At 35.1% G+C, this 21,442-nt stretch overlaps 3 protein-coding genes across 13 annotated transcripts in view; 2 read left to right on the top strand and 1 right to left on the bottom strand.

Annotated features, from left to right (window-relative positions):
• The window catches only part of LOC127862393 (NIPA-like protein 2), a 372,103-nt gene extending 370,434 nt beyond the window's left edge, over positions 1 to 1,669 (bottom strand). For 8 of the 9 annotated variants that reach the window (XR_008040595.1, XR_008040597.1, XR_008040596.1 and 5 more), the window contains exon 1: positions 1,448 to 1,669. Coding sequence is in view for 2 of the 9 variants with exons in the window: in XM_052401481.1 (XP_052257441.1) it covers positions 1,448 to 1,516 (69 nt within the window). In the remaining 7 variants the exon portion in view is untranslated. The remainder of the gene's footprint in view (positions 1 to 1,447) is intronic. The other variant, XM_052401483.1, reaches the window with a different exon arrangement.
• A 52-nt stretch (positions 1,670 to 1,721) lies between these two features.
• LOC127862391 (zinc finger protein 3 homolog) lies at positions 1,722 to 21,125 on the top strand. 3 transcript variants are annotated; one of them, XR_008040592.1, is made up of 5 exons: positions 1,722 to 1,841; positions 4,304 to 5,830; positions 8,829 to 8,984; positions 9,787 to 12,995; positions 19,633 to 21,125. XR_008040592.1 is itself a non-coding variant. In XM_052401477.1 (4 exons), the coding sequence occupies exons 2-4, from the start codon at positions 4,553 to 4,555 to the stop codon at positions 10,093 to 10,095; spliced, it is 1,743 nt and encodes a 580-aa protein (XP_052257437.1). In that variant the 5' UTR covers positions 1,722 to 1,841; positions 4,304 to 4,552; the 3' UTR covers positions 10,096 to 14,457. The 3 variants fall into 3 exon arrangements, 1 of the variants encoding a protein (XP_052257437.1); XR_008040593.1 differs by having other exon boundaries at positions 1,743 to 1,818; XM_052401477.1 differs by lacking the exon at positions 19,633 to 21,125 and having other exon boundaries at positions 9,787 to 14,457.
• On the top strand, positions 13,618 to 16,719 carry LOC127861665 (zinc finger protein 566-like). Its single transcript, XM_052400353.1, has 2 exons — positions 13,618 to 13,649; positions 16,437 to 16,719. Exons 1-2 carry the CDS (start codon positions 13,618 to 13,620, stop codon positions 16,717 to 16,719), a joined length of 315 nt encoding a protein of 104 aa, XP_052256313.1.
• Positions 21,126 to 21,442: the final 317 nt, after the last annotated feature.

Below are 21,442 nucleotides of genomic sequence, written 5' to 3'. Positions count from 1 at the left end.
TTATATCTTATCGAGAAAATGTGTTTTCTCAATGTTTATGTGTAGTATTATTACTTGTAAACTTATTACTTATAAAAAATGAACTGTGATTCCAGTTTATATAAGATGGGTGTTACTCGTAATTATCGGTGGATTAACAACTGACAAAACTCGCTGGACTTAGATCTACTATTGGATCTACGTAATTAATAGACCTTTGATCAATATGGTTTTTACTTTAATTAATTTTGCCGACTTTCTTTAACCGTGCCGTCTGAAAAGTCTGCAAAAAACCTGCAATTTTCGGATAGTCAATCAATTATCACGTAACCACTGCTGCTGCAGGGTTTTTTTTGGCCCGATTTTATAGCCGAAATTCGGCTATGTTCCCAATCCCAAAAAGTATACTTTTTTCCCAAAATTTGGCAAAAAATTCCCAATTTCCAAAAAAAAAAAACAACAATATTTTTATTTATTTTTTTTTTTTTTAGAAAGAAGTGTCTAATGCGTTTTTTATCTCAGTTATGGTTCAATTACATCTAACAAAGTATTATATGATTTTGATCTTTTAATTTGATTGATTATAAAGAGTTATATCAAATTTAGTATTTTCCTAATCAGTGGACTTTTCGTTTGGAATAAAAAAGCTATAATGAATTTATTTTCCCAATTTCATGAAAATGCCGATAAAATTCCCAATTCCAAAGCCATGGGCTATCGTCCCAAAAAGTGTAAAAAAAACCCTGTGCTAATTACCCAGTTAGTGGGCACGCACTATTTAGACGGTGACATGTGTATTGGAAGAGATGAGATAAGATAAACAACGCCCGGGGTATTCCCTCGATTATAGACTGAGTTTCAAATACTGAAACATTAATTTCAATTAGGAGCACAGCGGGATTTATTACCATGGAACTCGAAATGTTAACTGACTGACGCACGGGTCAAATTTTCGACGCGTCAAAATGACGCACAGCAGAAAAAAGGGTTGCGTCAAAAATGAGTCATTTTTAATTTGCTAGTGTCAAAACGCAGGATTCTGCGTCTATTGAAATTCCTGGGGTTAATATTAAATTATTACAATTTTAATGTGACAATAAACGAATGCAACTGAAAGTTTTTATAGGAGTCCTACTTACTTGACACAAAAACAAGAAGTCCGAGTCTCTTCCAGGAGTCTCGGACCACCGGACTCCTGTTAGTGTCGAACACTGACAGTGGATGGTCACATTGGTGTTTTTCATTAAATAGATTTAAACCTATATTTACCACATATCACATCAATAACTTAATAAGGAAATAAAAAAACATAGTATTACATGAACAATGCATGACAATATTATTGTGTCCATCCGAGGAGAGACATAAAATCAAAACTTGTAACTTTATTTTGACTAAGATTCTGACATGAATTTATAATATCATTCTTAAATTTGTATAATCTTCTTAGCGACTCATCAATTTATACCTGCAAATGAGCTGTCTCTCCTGCCGAAGTAGTGTTTGTATTTTCAGCGGTTGTTATATTCATTTTCATATGAATGTGGTCAGTATTAACTAAAGTATATATTCATCGTAAATGTTAATTAATACGAAACAATATGTCATTGACCATAATTATAATTCACACGTCTTGAGCACTGAGACGCTTTAAGAAACCAAGTTAATAATAAAGCATCTCAAACTTTGGATCAGAAAAATCTCTGACTCATAGACGCATGCAGCGATGCGCTTACTGACATTGAACCGAACGTGTAGACTGTGTCGATAATAGTTCTCCTGTAAAGTCAAATTAAAAGTACAATATTATACCAGTCGTTGTTGACTTTGTGTGTGCGGGTGAGCTGTTCACATAAAACATGGTAAAAAACTCCCATTTAAATCACTGCATTTATTATAACCCTGGACACAATATGTCATATTCATGATACTAACAGATCAAGTAGAGATTTACCGATCTTGCTTTATTTAATGTTAATATGTCTGAAAATGATAAATGAGATGTCCTGCCTTTATTTTATCTTCCAATTACCAGATTACCTTGTATCGAGCGGTTAAGGAAACAAGTAAACGAATGTCTGAATTAATGCAAGCAATGTTGCAATAAAGGATTTACCTTTAATAAAGATTTATTTAATTCCCATCATATTCATGCCAAAATTAAAGGGATCTTTTCACGCTTTGGTAAATTGACAAAATTGAAAAAAGTTGTTTCAGATTCGCAAATTTTCGTTTTAGTTATGATATTTGTGAGGAAACAGTAATACTGGACATTTACCATGGTCTAATATAGCCATTATATGCATCTTTTGACGATTTTAAAACCTAAAAATTATAAAGCGTTGCAACGCGAAACGATTGAATAATTTGGAGAGTTCTGTTTTTGTCGTTAAATTTTGTGAAACTACGAAGATTGCTTATATAAGGTATAAAATACGTCAAGTATGTGTACTTGGCGGAATAGCTCAGTAGGTTAAAGCGTTTTTACTTCAGGACTCTGGCAGGACTCCAGGGGTCACTGGTTCGAAACCTGGTCCGGGCAATGTTCTTTTCCTTTTTTTAATTTTATTCTTGATTTTTTACTGGAGCTTTTACGATCCAATGTTTACATTTATCGATATAAAGCATTTAATGAATAAGTTATAAAATGCCAAAATCTGTGAAAAGGCCCCTTTAATATTTTACAGCGTAAAACCTCGCAAAGCCGATAGGTCCATACACACCCGCAAATTACATCCACTACTCGCGTTGTTAACCTGGAGACATAGAAAAGCAAGAGTACTCGATTGCAATAGGCATTAGGCAAACAAAACTTCAATTCTTTGAGCATAACTTCTTTTATAACTTCTATTTACAATTTAACAAGCATATGTTTTATTGGTCAATCTTCTTTAGCAACATTGATAAGTAAAAGTGCTCAAGAATTGCAAAACACAAACATTTGCAATTTGTTAAAATACAATTTTGGCATGATGCTATTAAAAGATTTGATAAAATTAGCATCCAATTGGGATGGGGTATACCAACAGAACGTGTGTATATCATAATATCACCTCATTTGGCGATTCGCTCGCACAGATTGTTTCATGCAACATTTTCTGAGAATCAGGGAAAAAGTAAAAGGATTTTTTTGCAATAAATCAGATACATGAAAATGGTGTGTTTACAATAGCGCAGTCGTCTGCTCCACTTTGCAATTTACACAAATGTATGCGGAAATTTAATGAAGAGACAAAAATAAAAGGAATAGGGATAGATTTTGATTATTTCAGTTGAATTAAGATTTTGAAATGCAATTTTACTTGTTTTTTCCTTATTATGGTTGTGTCTGTATTTATTTTTAAGCGTGGTATTGTAATTGAAACAAAATACTTGGAGCATTTGACATCATCACGCGAGCCATGTTCTTAATGTAAACAAAGTGATCGAGATAAGGCTACGCTTGATATAAAGCCTTAAATAAAGCAATCCAACTCCCAGCTACTGACCCTCCAAAGTCACTGGGAGTTGCATTTTTTTAAAGCTATTTTCATGTAGCCTGGAATCCAGATGCCACTTTAATCGGTAATATAAAACACATAAACTATTTTCTGGCATAAAGTAACACAAAGCTATCATTAATATATATTTCTAATGTACAAATTGAAACAACTTACTTGATATGGTGTGCTTGCAGAATAATGATACAAATCCAAGTTTCAAACACGTCAACGGTTCATGAAATGTGTACGTTTTTGAAATGGACAATGCTAGATATTCTGGATTTGAAAATATGCATCGATTCAACTATCTCCGAAACCTTTCTGCAAAATAGATCTCATGTCTAACCAACCAATCGTGATACATTAACTACCTTGGAACCTCCATTAGATAGATTGAAGCGTTTGATAACATGTTTTTATCAAGTTTTTGTGTTTAGCATTTCTCCAAAAAGACATGTATTGTGTTTGTTAGGACGCATTTAGTTGATTGAACTCATTTTTATAGACATATCTGAGGCATATTGTTTGACATGATTTTTGCCTTGAGGACTATTTTTCAGGTGTACAGTGTACATATTATGCTCAAAGCATTCATCAAAGAGAACTACCAGTAGAGCTCGAACACAAAGCAAATTCTCATCAAATTTCTAATATAATTTATGTCTGACTCCACCAAGTCACTCTACACTCTAAGTCTAGCATGGTTAGCTATTGTTATCACCTTTTTTTCGTCGTGTGTCGTTCAGCTTTACATTGTTAGCACTCTAGTTTTAATGAAACCAGCTCATAAATGATACAATCTTGCTCATCATTTGGTAAACATAAAGTTTGTTCTTTTTCAGGACTTGTCCATGGAGGGTTCAGTAGAAGACCAACTGTTTTAGTGACAGCTGTTTGGAAGGGATGTGTTACCAAAGACTGTTGAGTGGAAGAGGGTTAAACTTCTAGAATGATATAGACATTCTCAAAGCATTCACTTTCTTCAAGTACATTCCATATTGTTCATTCCATTTACTGTTGCATATATAAAAGTATTTATTTAATAATTAACATTCCCTATTGACATTCCTTGTATTTATTCAGAAGCAATCATGACAGACTTGTTTCAACAGTTTGGTGGTGCTCTCAATGATTTTAAAATTCGAAACATTGATTCGGATAGTTTGCACGAGATCATTGGTGAGTTTGCACCATTGATAGGTGTGGCAATAGATCATGCCAAGGATAAAACCTCTAATCTAAGTAAAGATCCACCTGTAACTGTGAAACAAGAGCCATTGGAAGAGATTGAAGATAAAAGCACCTCTAATCTAGGTAAAGACCCGACTGTAACTGTGAAACAAGAGCCATTGGAAGAGATTGAAGCTAATAGCACAAGCAACGCTCAATACGGTCAGATACCCAGAAGGTCACGAAGTACTGGAAATAAGTATGATGTCTTCAATTTGAAAGATGATGTTGGGAATGGTATTAAAGTTGAGCAGTCATATGCGATGGACTTGTCTGTCCAGCCTGCTATCGAAATCAAAGTAGAAGTTTGTGAAAATAGTGACACTGAATCACCGTTGCCTGATTCTCTGTCAAGAAAAAGACTGCACTCTGACAGTATTACAAATGGTTACAGTAGCTCTGATAATGAATCATTAATGAAACGTATAAAAACTGAAAGCAACGATACACTGTTCATTGTAAATGCAGAAAATGAGAAACTCGTGCAGACTCTAAAAATACCAAACCTCCAAAATATTAACAGTACCTCACCAAACACCAAACAGGAACCTCAGACAGAGTCCAATGCTGATGTTAATAGTCAAGATGACTCTGACGGCCCACATTATCTCTACGCTATAACCTCCTCAAAAAATGGTAAATTTTACAAGTGTCTTATCTGTCAACGTCTCTGTGACACAAAATACCATGTGAAACGTCATATTTTGTCCCATGGAGGAAGTTTGAAACCTTTCCAATGCGATCAGTGTGACAAGTCCTTCTCTCAGAAATGCGATCTCAACCGCCATCTGAATGTACACAACACCGCTAGAAACTTCACGTGCTCAGTTTGCGGAAAGTCATTCAAACGTAGCGACTACCTTGCTAAGCATGAGCGCCAGTACTGTGGAGTTCTCAAGCCGTTCAAATGTCAGAAATGTCACAAGGGGTTTGAGGACGAGAATCAGGTGCGTGTGCACACCTGCATGGATAAGAATAATGCAACACTGTTTGCCTGTGAGAATTGCCCAGAAACATTCAACACAGTCGACGCCCTGGTGGAGCATAGAAAGGCGCACATGAAGGTTGAGACAGATTTCCAGTGCTCTAAGTGTGGCAAGAAATTCACTGAGTTCATGGCGTATGTGGACCACTTTAAGGTAAGCTGCAAGTCAAGGAGTCATTATATCATGCCAATATTACATGAATAAGAAACAGTGAGCCTGAAAGTGTTTTCCCATCCTCATAGCTTATTTCCTTACTTTCAACACACAAATGATGTTACAAATAGTTTGTGACTTTACTAGACCTGTTTCAAAGTGACAATGTTTGGTGAACCTATTAAAATTGTGTGGCTCTAAGAGTGTTTTCCGGCTGAGGCCTTTCCAATATCACACCCCTGAGTAAGATTAAAAAACACATATGAGTGAGATTTTTAAGCTCCCCGAGTGAGATTATTAAACATTCCTAAGATTGTTAAACATTTTTGAATGAGATTGTTAAACTCACCTGTTATACATGTAGATTGTTAAAACCCCTGAGTGAGATTATTAAACATTCCTAACTCTGGTTGTTAAACATTTCTGAATTAGATTGTTAAAGTCTCCTTTGTGAGATTGTTTAAGCCCGTGAGTGAGATTATGCAGTGTCCGACTAATTTCTTATTTTTCAGGTAGCCCACTGGGCTACCAATAAAAATATTTGGTAGGCCATAAAATTTTCCTACAAAATAATAAGAGGCAGGTTTTCATCTTTATTTTATTTCTTCATTTACATAAACATAATATGTATACATACATATACATAAAACAGCAAGTAGTCTGATGTACACAGTCAATATCGTAAATTAATGTTACAGCACAGGCACCGTGTACTTAAATGTAAATGTACCAAAGAAAATCATATACTACATGTAGATATTACATGTATGTGTACCTAAATTCGGACAGCTATTTAAGTCGTAAACGTAAATAAAGCATTTAGATGATCAATACGATTGACTCGTATGGTGTTAATCAATGCAATTGCCCTTAGTAACAACAAATACCGAGTTTCAAGAAATCAAAGGTATTAAATCATTTATTTAATAGTGTCCGACTTAAAGTACTGTCCGAACTTACGTATTGCATCCGTATGTTACGACACTTGTGTGCAGTCAGTATACAATACAATAATTGTTTCAATAATGAAGGAACTGATACAGCGTAACGGTAACAATGCAGCGTGTTTACATGATATTTTATTAAGAGAAAATGTCAATGCCAAATAATTCGCGAGATAACCTCGGTACTTTAGTTGAAATTCACAACGAAACTTTTAATGGAAATTAAATAATCTCAATGTTGTACCCGCTACGAAAATTTATTTACAAATAAATACACCCACGCCAATTTTCGCGCGCTTTTTTATCAGGACAAAGAAATTCATGTCTTAAATGTAGAATTTTGTAACCTAAAATAGCTGTACACAACGCGTGCAAACCGTGGCAGGTTATTTACGCATGTTGCAATACAACGGTCCTGATTGGGAGCTTATTTCATCATATCTTTAAATAGAACCATATGCCGAAATTCATTTGACACTTTAGAAAATTTCAAACGTTTGTGTTTATGACTCTTATCGTCTATATTACCCACCCATAATTTGGTTTTAAAAATATAAATCGGGCATATATGGGATTATTGATTAACAGTTGATAAATCCAATTATTAATTGACAATGCAAACTAATTAGCAGTTATTAACCACGTTCACAAAGTTGTCATTAATATTCATTTTCGGTTTCGTTACCGTTTTGAAGAATACGCTATTGTTTTGATTTATTTAATGTTTGGCGTCCTTGGATATTTAACGACATCAAAAACGTTGTCGCTATTACTCATTGTTGCGGTTAACAAAGAATTCCAAACTGCGAAATGATGTTGCATCATGTGCGCCAACTATCCAACCGGCTCTCATTATATTATTAGCAGACGACAAATGTTGATTCTGATTGGATGATTAAAATACACTGTTACTGTTTAAGACATTACCGCAAGTGATCGGTGACTGATTAGATAATTGATTGCACTTTGTTATCGGATTATAAGCAATACACAGTGTACAAACACATGGTCAGCGTGTTTATTCTACGTATGTCTGTCAATAAACTGGGCTACCGCTCTTATAGATTTATAGTAGCCCGGCGGGTGTCAGCTGGAAAATTTCAGTAGCCCGGTGAAAAATTTCGGTAGCCCCTGGGCTCCGGGCAATGGATTTGTCGGACACTGTTATGAAATATTCCTGAGTAAGACTGCAAAACTTTGCTGAATAAGATTGCAAACTTTCCTGAGTAAGATTGTCAAACTTTCCTTAGTTATATTGTTAAACTTTCCTGAGTAAGATTGCTAAACATTCGCGAGTAAGATTGTCAAACTTTCCTGAATGAGATTGTTAATCTTTCCTGAGTAAGATTGCTAGACTTTCCTAAGTAGGATTGCTAAACTTTCCTGATTACGATTGCTGAACATTTCTGAGTAAGATTGTTAAACTTTCCGGAGTGATATTATTAAACCTTCCTGAGTAACTTCAGTAAGATTTCTAAACATTCCTGAGTAAGATTGCTAAACATTATTGAGTTAGGTTGTTTATTACCTTTGAGTGAGGTTATTAAACATTCCTGAGTAAGATTGCTAAACATTCCTGAATAAGATTGTTAAACTCACCTGAGTTAGATTGTTAAACTTTCCTTAGTTAGATTTTTAAATATTTCTGAGTAAGATTGCTAAGCATTCCTGAGTAATATTGTTAAACTTTCGATAGTGAGATTGTTTATTTCTGTTGAGTTAGGTTATTAAACATTCCTGAGTAAGATTGAAAAACTTTCCTGAGTAAGATTGCTAAACATTCTTGAGTAAGATTGCTAAGCATTTCTGAGTAAGATTGTTTCTTACCTTTGAGTGAGGTTATTAAACATTCCTCAGTAAGATTGCTTAACATTCCTCAGTAAGATTGTTTAACACACTGAGTGAGATTGTTAAGCGTCAGTTTTCAATATTTTGATAGTATAATTTGAAACAATCTTGCAATTCTGTATTACCCTTTCTTGATATCTTTGTGTTTAGCCTATTTTCCCAGCATGTTAACTAAGCTATAATGCAGGGTTATTGTCTCATAACAGAATCACAGTGGCGAGCGCCCGTACAGGTGTGACTTGTGTCAGAAGGTGTTCTCCCGCAATCACAACCTGATGACCCACATGCTGATCCACAGCCAGGAGAAGAAACACACCTGCCAGATCTGTGCCAAGGCTTTCACCTACTACAGTAACCTTCAGGTATACTACTGGAATAGTGAAGTAGTGTATAATATTTGTGTGTTATCTGTTGCAAATTCAAGGAGACAAAACATTTATTCTTAAGATGATGGAGATTTTAACAACATAACAATTACGCAACACTACTTTCTGGTTATTTAGGTGAGGCTTACATTACATTACATTTCTGGCCTTTTGTAAGCTTTGTTTCTTGTACATTTTTAAATTATGCCCCCCTTCGAAGAAGAGGGGGTATATTGTTTTGCTCATGTCGGTCGGTCGGCCCGTCAACCAGATGGTTTCCGGATGATAACTCAAGAACCCTTACGCCTAGGCTCATGAAACTTCATAGGTACATTGATCATGACTTGCAGATGACCCCTATTGATTTTCAGGTCACTAGTTAATAAAAGCCTCAGGTCACTAGGTCAAAGGTCAAGGTCACAGTGACTCAAACCAGTAAAATGGTTTCCAGATAACTCAAGAACGCTTACGCCTAGGATCATGAAACTTCATAGGTACGTTGATCATGACTCGCAGATGGCCCCTATTGATTTTCAGGTCACTAGGTCAAAGGTCAAGGTCACGGTGACTCGAACCAGTAAAATGGTTTGCGGATGATAACTCAAGAACGCTTACGCCTAGGATCATGAAACTTCATAGGTACATTGATCATGACTTGCAGATGACCCCTATTGATTTTCAGGTCACTAGTTAATAAAAGCCTCCAAAAGGGAATATTTTACTAAAATTTATGTTTGAATCATCATGATCAATCATTCAACGTTGATCCAAAGACTGTCAGTGATTGTAATTTATGCAGGTTCATCTGCGGGTCCACCGTAATGAGCGCCCGTACATCTGCAAGATATGTGACAAGGGCTTCCTGACGAGTAGTGACCTGCGACGTCACCAGCGCGTCCACAGCGGGGAGAAACCGTACAAGTGCAAGCACTGCAAGGCGGAGTACGCGCGCAAAGAGCGCCTCATCAGTCATCTTGTGATCCACATAGAGGAGGGCATGCTGGCCCGCGGGGAGCTTGGTGGCGATGGTGGGCTGGACTCGAGCATGGTGGTGGATGACACGTCCAAGGACAGCCTGGTCATTGAGAGTGATACATCTGATGAATGATATTTAAATATATCCTCATTCTGGAAAACAGGGCTTAATGCATGTGCGTAAAGTGTTGTCCACCATAAAAGCGGAAAGTGTCACACCTGATTAGCTTGTGCAGACTACACTGGCTGATCTGGGGTCACACTTTACACTCACAGTGTCACACCTGATTAGCTTGTGCAGACTACACTGGCTGATCTGGGGTCACACTTTACACCCACAGTGTCACACCTGATTAGCTTGTGCAGACTACACTGGCTGATCTGGGGTCACACTTTACACTCACAGTGTCACACCTGTGTAGCTTGTGCAGACTACACCGGCTGATCTGGGGTCACACTTTACACTCACAAATTTAGCCCTGTTTTCCCAGAGTGTTGCTATAAACATCTGACAGTTTTTTTAATTTAATTAAATTGAACACACAAAGCTGTTCAGGAGTATTTAAATGTAGTCATTTTAAACTTTAATTGCACCGTAGTCATTTTTAGAAAATGCTCATTGAATTGTGCTTGTGAAAATCAAATGAATTTATTGTGTTTTTTTTAAATTGTGAAGGAGAAAAATCTGTTGATTCTTGAACAGATTAAATGCGAGTAAGACAAAATTGAATTTGCAACAGACCAAAGGATCTTCATAGTTTTAAGAAATTTGTTAAAATTTCACTTAGTTCATATGTGACCTATAGTGTTATTTTCTTCATTCTTTGACCTGTTTCCTCATTTCAAAGAACAGGCATTAAGTTATCACAATTATGTTAAATTCAGACTGATGACTGATTCTTTATAGAATTGAAAAGATGGGAAGTGTGTGATTTTTTTGGGGATTTAAATTATTTTGTAAAGACAATATTTTTCATTAGTCAAGGTTCAGTATTTTTGGTCTCTTAATTGCATTCATTTCTAAACACCTGTTGTGTTTTTCTTTGAAATAACATTACTTACAAAATATTTATGTTATTTACAATTGTGTTACATTCCAGTAGAAAGCATTTATTGTACATTTTATTTTACTTATTGTACATTCCATAAAGTTATTTGTGTTTTACTTTCTTTTATGTTATATAATGTGAGAAGTGTGTGTTTGTTATCACCTTTTACATGTTGTTCATTGTACATTCCATTTTATTGACATGGATTATTGTATAGAATGTTGTCCTTGTCTTTTGTTAAATATGTAGCTATGTTACTCAAGTATTAACTGTTTATAACAATTCAAGTTTTACTGGCTAGTGTAATTCAGCATTAGACACTTTCTGATGTTTTGTTATTTTTTATAAACCATTCCATATTTCTTTTATTTACAATACTTACTTTATACATGTTAAATGCTCAACTCTTTACTTTGCACGACTTAGAACACATGTGTTGCTATATTGAATAAAGATGAATTATACAAAGTTAATAAAATAACAAAAAATAATCATGTGAATTACCAAAAATGTGTTTTACGCCTGTTAAAATGTTGACAATCATGATGAACTGGCCTGGATATCACAAATATTCTTTAGTCTGTTGCAAGAGGGTTAGCTTATACTCACTGTTTGAAAATTTAACTTAATTGAACCAATTCATCATTGTAAAAATATTATAAGCTTTAGATGACACTTTTACAAAAAATACAGCAGATAAATGCCTTTTCATACAACAACATAAACTTAAAAATAAAAATATGACTCCATAAAATATAAGACTTAAGTCAGTTATTCTTAAAACAGACAAAATTTTTTTGAGAAGTTGCGGCCTGAATTTATACCAAAAAAAAGGTTCTGTCAAAATTTCTGTTGGACATTTTATTAATAGTAACGTAAGAAATTCTGCTGATGCAGTTTCATTCTTTGGGGCCATGCTCTGTGAAAAAGGGGTTTAATACATGTTGGTAAAGTGTTGTCCCAGATTAGCCTGTGCAGTCCACTATTATTATATTTTTTGTTTCAAGAAAGTCTTTTCTTAGCAGAAAGCAAGTATAGGGGCAGGCTAATCAGGGACGACACGTTAAGCACATGCAGCAAACCCCCTTTTCACAGAGCACTGCCAATTTATTTCCAGCTAGTCATCTATTTAAGATGTTTTAGTTTTTGTTTTGTTTTCATTTCTTGTTTATAAACAATTAGATTTGAGTGGCGCTTTGTGAAAAGGGGGATTAATGCATGTGCGTAAAGTGTCGTCCCAGATTAGCCTGTGCAATCTGCACATTCTAATCAGGGACGACACTTTCCGCCTAAAATTATTTTATTTAAAAAGAGACTTTCTTGAAACAAAATATATCATAAAAGCGGAAAGTGTTATCCCAGATTAGCCTTTGCCGACTGCTTTTAACACATGCATTAAACCCCCTTTTTACAGAGTGTGGCTTATTTAAATGTGTTGTGACATTATCTTAGAAAAACTTAAATTAAAACCCTTAGGTAGCTCTTGTTTATACAAAAACTGTCATGGAATTTTCCGTAGAAAAGTCTTGAAAACTAAAAGAAATAATGATGTGCAATATACATGGTTAGAAACAAACAAACTTTGTTACTTCAATATTTTAGTTATGTGTAACTGTAGTTATATATTATGTAAGCACAAAACCTTTTAACTCTTTCAGTGCGGGAACCGAATTTTGAAAGCCTTTGCAAACAGTTTGGATCCAGATGAGACGCCACAGAACGTGGCGTCTCATCAGGATCCAAACTGTTTGCTATTCTGATAGTATTCTTTGAAAAAAAATCGAAGAAAATGCTTATTTTAGTAATTCAGCAGATGACATTTTAGCAGACGACAAATTTCCCAGCATGCAAAGGGTTAAACATACTGCAAATGAGTTAATTTATCCATTATTGAATGCAGATATAATAGTAATTTCTAGAACATTACCAGTATATCATCAACAAGAGATCCTAGAAGTTATATTTCTGCATTTTGAGAACATTTGTGCAATGCACAGGATGAGCATTTGGGACCACCTTTTGTTCATAGTCATTTGTCTGCAAAGTGTTTAATCAATGACATAAAGACCTTCCCTACTAGATTCAAGTTTTTAAGGCTTCATTTCCACCCTTAAATACTCATGAGCAGCAAACCGCATCAAACCTGAACAGACTGTGAGTTACTCGCAGGCTGTTCTGGTTTTATGCTGTTTGCACATAGCTATTTTCACGTTGCTTCTGAGTGGGAAAGGGTTGACCACATGGCAGATTTTTACAAAACAGGAATAATATTGGGTGACCATCTATTAAAGTTGTTCGAATCTTTCTGGTCACTGTAAATGGAGGACATCAGCGCACAGAACAGAGATACATGTAATCAGTTTAACCGCAAGGTTCATGGGTAAATATGTGGTACATAATATTGTTTAGTTGTCCTGTGCTTTAATAGTTTCTTAAAGTCTGGACCTGGGTTTTCAACAGGCCAAACCCCAGGGGTCACATGATTTATTTAGACTAACACAAAAATCAACTTAACATTTTCTCAGAAACTGCAAGTGTCAGGGATTCAATATTTGGTGTGTAACATGGTGTGGTGGTCCTCAATCAAGTTTGTTTACCGGTAAAGCATGGCTTGGTGCGATTCAGACCGGCCCCCAGGGTAACTTCTTTTCCATTTATGAATTTAGTGACAACTTTTAACATGTTTTTCTCTGACACTACAAATTTCAGGGGTGTTCAGCATTTAAGATTGTAGGGTGGTCTTCAACCAAGTTTGATAAAACTATGCCCTTGGTGTCAAATAGGCTCCATTCAGCAGGATATTATTTACCTTTGGTACGTTTTAATTGTAACATCCTTTTGCAGTCTTCTACCAAATCTTGACTATGTGGTCAAAATGAGCCTACCTTGTTTACCTTATTGTACAAAGTGTAATCTTTAAAAATACGCACTTAGTAAGATCACTTTAGTATCACAAAATGAACTCTTGTGGCTTTTGTTTTATCTGCTTTGATTAATGATAAATTATATTCTGTAAACAAAACATAATTTTTTTTTTTTGCTTTTTTTAATTACATTTGTATTGTACAGATAAGCTCTTCGGGGGCTAAACCAGGTTTAATGCATGCATACAGTATTGTAAAAGGTTAGCTTGTGCGTGCTTATCAAGAAAGACACTAACCACTTTTATGGAATTATTCATTGCTAAATGAAAATTCAAATTGTCGTCCCTGATAAGCCTATGCAGAATTTTATCATTCAGTTACATGAAATCCACCTTACAATAAAATTTGCAGAGTTGGTTGTTGTTTTTGTTTGACTTTCTCCATATGTCCAGGCATGATTGTGGTATTGTTTTGTTAGTTATGCATTTAATTTACATTTTTAGTTGATTTTTATTGTTTTTATTGTCAATAAATACTGTGTTTAATGTTGTGAAATGTGTTCATTCATTTGGTGTTAGAAAAAAAAACAAGCATTTATAATAATATATTTGTTGTCAATTGTAACAATAAAAGTGGTAAAGTACATGTTTGTATTTGTTGATAAAATGACTTATCAAAACTTACAAAACAAGCAACTGTATCCAGGCCTCTGTTATCAAGACCAACAAAACAAGCAACTGTATCCAGGCCTCTGTTATCAAGACTAACAAAACAAGCAACTGTATCCAGGCCTCTGTGATCAAGAATAACAAAACAAGTAACTGTATTAAGGCCTCTGTTATCAAGACTAACAAAACAAGCAACTGTATCCAGGCCTCTGTTATCAAGACTAACAAAACAAGCAACTGTATCCAGGCCTCTGTTATCAAGACTAACAAAACAAGCAACTGTATCGTGGCCTCTGTTATCAAGACTAACAAAACAAGCAACTGTATCCAGGCCTCTTGTTATCAAGACTAACAAAACAAGCAACTGTATCCAGGCCTCTGTTACCAAGACTAACAAAACAAGCAACTGTATCCAGGCCTCTGTAATCAAGACTAACAAAAAAAGAAAATGTATCCAGGCCTCTGTTATCAAGACTAACAAACCAAGCAACTGTATCCAGGCCTTTGTTATCAAGACTAACAAAACAAGCAACTGTATCCAGGCCTCTGTTATCAAGACTAACAAAACAAGCAACTGTATCCAGGCCTCTGTTAACAAGACTATCAAAACAAGCAACTGTATCCAGGCCTCTGTTATCAAGACTAACAAAACAAGCAACTGAATCCAGGCCTCTGCTATATGATCATGATTTTGCTGGGCAGTGGACCGAAACAGGTGATAATGATAACTGATTGTGATAATGATTCACTGTTCATTAATATTTAGCAGTTTGGTCATGTTATTACATGTAATACAGGGATGGAAATTAACAGGTACCTACTAACCTATGGCCTCAAACTGGAGGCGAGACCTTCGATTTTCTGAGAAAATGTGTATGTTCTCTATACAAGGACAAATAACAAAGGTAGATAGCCATGGCAAAAAGAGTAGTTTCTAACCCAGATTATGCCATAGTGTTTTATTTTTATGATCTTTGTAAAAAATAATTTCATTTGTACAATGTTTTTAAGTTTTAAAGCAAATAAAGCAAACAATTTTGCATAATCATACAACAAGATTTGATTGAGAATCTGTATAGCCATGTAGAAAGAAACCACAAACTTAATGGACAGATGGACTTAAACCTACATCTGAACTGTGATTCATTCCATATCATAAAATCATTTTGCTAACACCAAACAATACCTCATTCAACATTAATTGGTACATGTAAAATACCAACAACATCTGCGTTGGACTTCTTGGGTGACTGTCTCGGATAGATATTAATGAAATGAACAAGCATATTCGTTGAATTGATATCCCCCGCCATTATACTTTTGGACACAAAAGTATTCTGGACGGATGGACAAGGCCAATGTGCATCATCCTCTTATTCATATATACAGCTGTATACTCATACCAAGTTTCAACAAAATCCGTCAAAGCTGTGGCTCCGGACACACAAAAAGCATTTGTTCAAGATACAAAGGGCCATAACTCCGTTATTATCCGATGGTGTACAATGCCATTTGGCGTGCATCATCCTCTCATCCATATATATACTCATACCAAGTTTCAATGAAATCTGCCAAAGCACTTCCAAGATATGGCTCCGGACACAAAAGTGCCGGACGGACAGAAAGACGGACGGACAACGCCAAAACAATATCCCTCCACCTATGGCGGTGGATAATAATAAGGTCATATGTGTGGAAGAGAATCAGCTGAAACACCGTACTTAAATGAGAAGATATTTACATCCAATGTAAGTTGGACAGCTGTGTACCAGAACAAATATATATATCACAGTATTACTTACAACGCTGTTACATAATCTTTCTATTACCGACCTATAATATTGTTTTATTTATTTTCATTATTTGCAAAAAAATATTCATTCAAACGCAAAGTCTGCAAATCATCTGCAAGATATGTGACAAGGGCTTCCTGACGAGTAGTGACCTGCGACGTCACCAGCGCGTCCACAGCGGGGAGAAACCGTACAAGTGCAAGCACTGCAAGGCGGAGTACGCGCGCAAAGAGCGCCTCATCAGTCATCTTGTGATCCACATAGAGGAGGGCATGCTGGCCCGCGGGGAGCTTGGTGGCGATGGTGGGCTGGACTCGAGCATGGTGGTGGATGACACGTCCAAGGACAGCCTGGTCATTGAGAGTGATACATCTGATGAATGATATTTAAATATATCCTCATTCTGGAAAACAGGGCTTAATGCATGTGCGTAAAGTGTTGTCCACCATAAAAGCGGAAAGTGTCACACCTGATTAGCTTGTGCAGACTACACTGGCTGATCTGGGGTCACACTTTACACTCACAGTGTCACACCTGATTAGCTTGTGCAGACTACACTGGCTGATCTGGGGTCACACTTTACACCCACAGTGTCACACCTGATTAGCTTGTGCAGACTACACTGGCTGATCTGGGGTCACACTTTACACTCACAGTGTCACACCTGTGTAGCTTGTGCAGACTACACCGGCTGATCTGGGGTCACACTTTACACTCACAAATTTAGCCCTGTTTTCCCAGAGTGTTGCTATAAACATCTGACAGTTTTTTTAATTTAATTAAATTGAACACACAAAGCTGTTCAGGAGTATTTAAATGTAGTCATTTTAAACTTTAATTGCACCGTAGTCATTTTTAGAAAATGCTCATTGAATTGTGCTTGTGAAAATCAAATGAATTTATTGTGTTTTTTTTAAATTGTGAAGGAGAAAAATCTGTTGATTCTTGAACAGATTAAATGCGAGTAAGACAAAATTGAATTTGCAACAGACCAAAGGATCTTCATAGTTTTAAGAAATTTGTTAAAATTTCACTTAGTTCATATGTGACCTATAGTGTTATTTTCTTCATTCTTTGACCTGTTTCCTCATTTCAAAGAACAGGCATTAAGTTATCACAATTATGTTAAATTCAGACTGATGACTGATTCTTTATAGAATTGAAAAGATGGGAAGTGTGTGATTTTTTTGGGGATTTAAATTATTTTGTAAAGACAATATTTTTCATTAGTCAAGGTTCAGTATTTTTGGTCTCTTAATTGCATTCATTTCTAAACACCTGTTGTGTTTTTCTTTGAAATAACATTACTTACAAAATATTTATGTTATTTACAATTGTGTTACATTCCAGTAGAAAGCATTTATTGTACATTTTATTTTACTTATTGTACATTCCATAAAGTTATTTGTGTTTTACTTTCTTTTATGTTATATAATGTGAGAAGTGTGTGTTTGTTATCACCTTTTACATGTTGTTCATTGTACATTCCATTTTATTGACATGGATTATTGTATAGAATGTTGTCCTTGTCTTTTGTTAAATATGTAGCTATGTTACTCAAGTATTAACTGTTTATAACAATTCAAGTTTTACTGGCTAGTGTAATTCAGCATTAGACACTTTCTGATGTTTTGTTATTTTTTATAAACCATTCCATATTTCTTTTATTTACAATACTTACTTTATACATGTTAAATGCTCAACTCTTTACTTTGCACGACTTAGAACACATGTGTTGCTATATTGAATAAAGATGAATTATACAAAGTTAATAAAATAACAAAAAATAATCATGTGAATTACCAAAAATGTGTTTTACGCCTGTTAAAATGTTGACAATCATGATGAACTGGCCTGGATATCACAAATATTCTTTAGTCTGTTGCAAGAGGGTTAGCTTATACTCACTGTTTGAAAATTTAACTTAATTGAACCAATTCATCATTGTAAAAATATTATAAGCTTTAGATGACACTTTTACAAAAAATACAGCAGATAAATGCCTTTTCATACAACAACATAAACTTAAAAATAAAAATATGACTCCATAAAATATAAGACTTAAGTCAGTTATTCTTAAAACAGACAAAAATTTTTTGAGAAGTTGCGGCCTGAATTTATACCAAAAAAAAGGTTCTGTCAAAATTTCTGTTGGACATTTTATTAATAGTAACGTAAGAAATTCTGCTGATGCAGTTTAATTCTTTGGGGCCATGCTCTGTGAAAAAGGGGTTTAATACATGTTGGTAAAGTGTTGTCCCAGATTAGCCTGTGCAGTCCGCTATTATTATATTTTTTGTTTCAAGAAAGTCTTTTCTTAGCAGAAAGCAAGTATAGGGGCAGGCTAATCAGGGACGACACGTTACGCACATGCAGCAAACCCCCTTTTCACAGAGCACTGCCAATTTATTTCCAGCTAGTCATCTATTTAAGATGTTTTAGTTTTTGTTTTGTTTTCATTTCTTGTTTATAAACAATTGGATTTGAGTGGCACTCTGTGAAAAGGGGGGTTAATGCATGTGCGTAAAGTGTCGTCCCAGATTAGCCTGCACAATCTGCACATTCTAATCAGGGACGACACTTTCCGCCTAAAATTATTTTATTTAAAAAGAGACTTTCTTGAAACAAAATATATCATAAAAGCGGAAAGTGTCATCCCAGATTAGCCTTTGCCGACTGCTTTTAACGCATGCATTAAACCCCCTTTATACAGAGTGGGGCTCATTTAAATGTGTTGTGACATTATCTTAGAAAAACTTAAATTAAAACCCTTAGGTAGCTCTTGTTTATACAAAAACTGTCATGGAATTTTCCGTAGAAAAGTCTTGAAAACTAAAAGAAATAATGATGTGCAATATACATGGTTAGAAACAAACAAACTTTGTTACTTCAATATTTTAGTTATGTGTGACTGTAGTTATATATTATGTAAGCACAAAACCTTTTAACTCTTTCAGTACGGGAACCGAATTTTGAAAGCCTTTGCAAACAGTTTGGATCCAGATGAGACGCCACAGAACGTGGCGTCTCATCAGGATCCAAACTGTTTGCTATTCTGATAGTATTCTTTGAAAAAAAATCGAAGAAAATGCTTATTTTAGTAATTCAGCAGATGACATTTTAGCAGACGACAAATTTCCCAGCATGCAAAGGGTTAAACATACTGCAAATGAGTTAATTTATCCATTATTGAATGCAGATATAATAGTAATTTCTAGAACATTACCAGTATAACATCAACAAGAGATCCTAGAAGTTATATTTCTGCATTTTGAGAACATTTGTGCAATGCACAGGATGAGCATTTGGGACCACCTTTTGTTCATAGTCATTTGTCTGCAAAGTGTTTAATCAATGACATAAAGACCTTCCCTACTAGATTCAAGTTTTTAAGGCTTCATTTCCACCCTTAAATACTCATGAGCAGCAAACCGCATCAAACCTGAACAGACTGTGAGTTACTCGCAGGCTGTTCTGGTTTTATGCTGTTTGCACATAGCTATTTTCACGTTGCTTCTGAGTGGGAAAGGGTTGACCACATGGCAGATTTTTACAAAACAGGAATAATATTGGGTGACCATCTATTAAAGTTGTTCGAATCTTTCTGGTCACTGTAAATGGAGGACATCAGCGCACAGAACAGAGATACATGTAATCAGTTTAACCGCAAGGTTCATGGGTAAATATGTGGTACATAATATTGTTTAGTTGTCCTGTGCTTTAATAGTTTCTTAAAGTCTGGACCTGGGTTTTCAACAGGCCAAACCCCAGGGGTCACATGATTTATTTAGACTAACACAAAAATCAACTTAACATTTTCTCAGAAACTGCAAGTGTCAGGGATTCAATATTTGGTGTGTAACATGGTGTGGTGGTCCTCAATCAAGTTTGTTTACCGGTAAAGCATGGCTTGGTGCGATTCAGACCGGCCCCCAGGGTAACTTCTTTTCCATTTATGAATTTAGTGACAACTTTTAACATATTTTTCTCTGACACTACAAATTTCAGGGGTGTTCAGCATTTAAGATTGTAGGGTGGTCTTCAACCAAGTTTGATAAAACTATGCCCTTGGTGTCAAATAGGCTCCATTCAGCAGGATATTATTTACCTTTGGTACGTTTTAATTGTAACATCCTTTTGCAGTCTTCTACCAAATCTTGACTATGTGGTCAAAATGAGCCTACCTTGTTTACCTTATTGTACAAAGTGTAATCTTTAAAAATACGCACTTAGTAAGATCACTTTAGTATCACAAAATGAACTCTTGTGGCTTTTGTTTTATCTGCTTTGATTAATGATAAATTATATTCTGTAAACAAAACATAATTTTTTTTTTTTTTGCTTTTTTAAATTACATTTGTATTGTATAGATAAGCTCTTCGGGGGCTAAACCAGGTTTAATGCATGCATACAGTATTGTAAAAGGTTAGCTTGTGCGTGCTTATCAAGAAAGACACTAACCACTTTTATGGAATTATTCATTGCTAAATGAAAATTCAAATTGTCGTCCCTGATAAGCCTATGCAGAATTTTATCATTCAGTTACATGAAATCCACCTTACAATAAAATTTGCAGAGTTGGTTGTTGTTTTTGTTTGACTTTCTCCATATGTCCAGGCATGATTGTGGTATTGTTTTGTTAGTTATGCATTTAATTTACATTTTTAGTTGATTTTTATTGTTTTTATTGTCAATAAATACTGTGTTTAATGTTGTGAAATGTGTTCATTCATTTGGTGTTAGAAAAAAAAACAAGCATTTATAATAATATATTTGTTGTCAATTGTAACAATAAAAGTGGTAAAGTACATGTTTGTATTTGTTGATAAAATGACTTATCAAAACTTACAAAACAAGCAACTGTATCCAGGCCTCTGTTATCAAGACCAACAAAACAAGCAACTGTATCCAGGCCTCTGTTATCAAGACTAACAAAACAAGCAACTGTATCCAGGCCTCTGTGATCAAGAATAACAAAACAAGTAACTGTATTAAGGCCTCTGTTATCAAGACTAACAAAACAAGCAACTGTATCCAGGCCTCTGTTATCAAGACTAACAAAACAAGCAACTGTATCCAGGCCTCTGTTATCAAGACTAACAAAAC

This window comes from Dreissena polymorpha, chromosome 16 (assembly GCF_020536995.1).
Source record: "Dreissena polymorpha isolate Duluth1 chromosome 16, UMN_Dpol_1.0, whole genome shotgun sequence".
Classification (NCBI taxonomy): Eukaryota; Metazoa; Mollusca; class Bivalvia; order Myida; family Dreissenidae; genus Dreissena; species Dreissena polymorpha.
This window is presented reverse-complemented; position numbering and strand designations above follow the sequence as displayed.

Excerpts from the sequence above, each read along its gene's own strand:
- LOC127862391 (XM_052401477.1), top strand. The coding sequence starts at position 4,553 with ATGACAGACTTGTTTCAACAGTTTGGTGGTGCTCTCAATGATTTTAAA. Across the intron at positions 5,831-8,828 it reads CGTATGTGGACCACTTTAAG|AATCACAGTGGCGAGCGCCC; the intron begins GTAAGCTGCAAG and ends GTCTCATAACAG. Across the intron at positions 8,985-9,786 it reads CCTACTACAGTAACCTTCAG|GTTCATCTGCGGGTCCACCG; the intron begins GTATACTACTGG and ends TAATTTATGCAG.
- LOC127861665 (XM_052400353.1), top strand. The coding sequence starts at position 13,618 with ATGGCTTGGTGCGATTCAGACCGGCCCCCAGG. Across the intron at positions 13,650-16,436 it reads GATTCAGACCGGCCCCCAGG|TCTGCAAATCATCTGCAAGA; the intron begins GTAACTTCTTTT and ends TCAAACGCAAAG.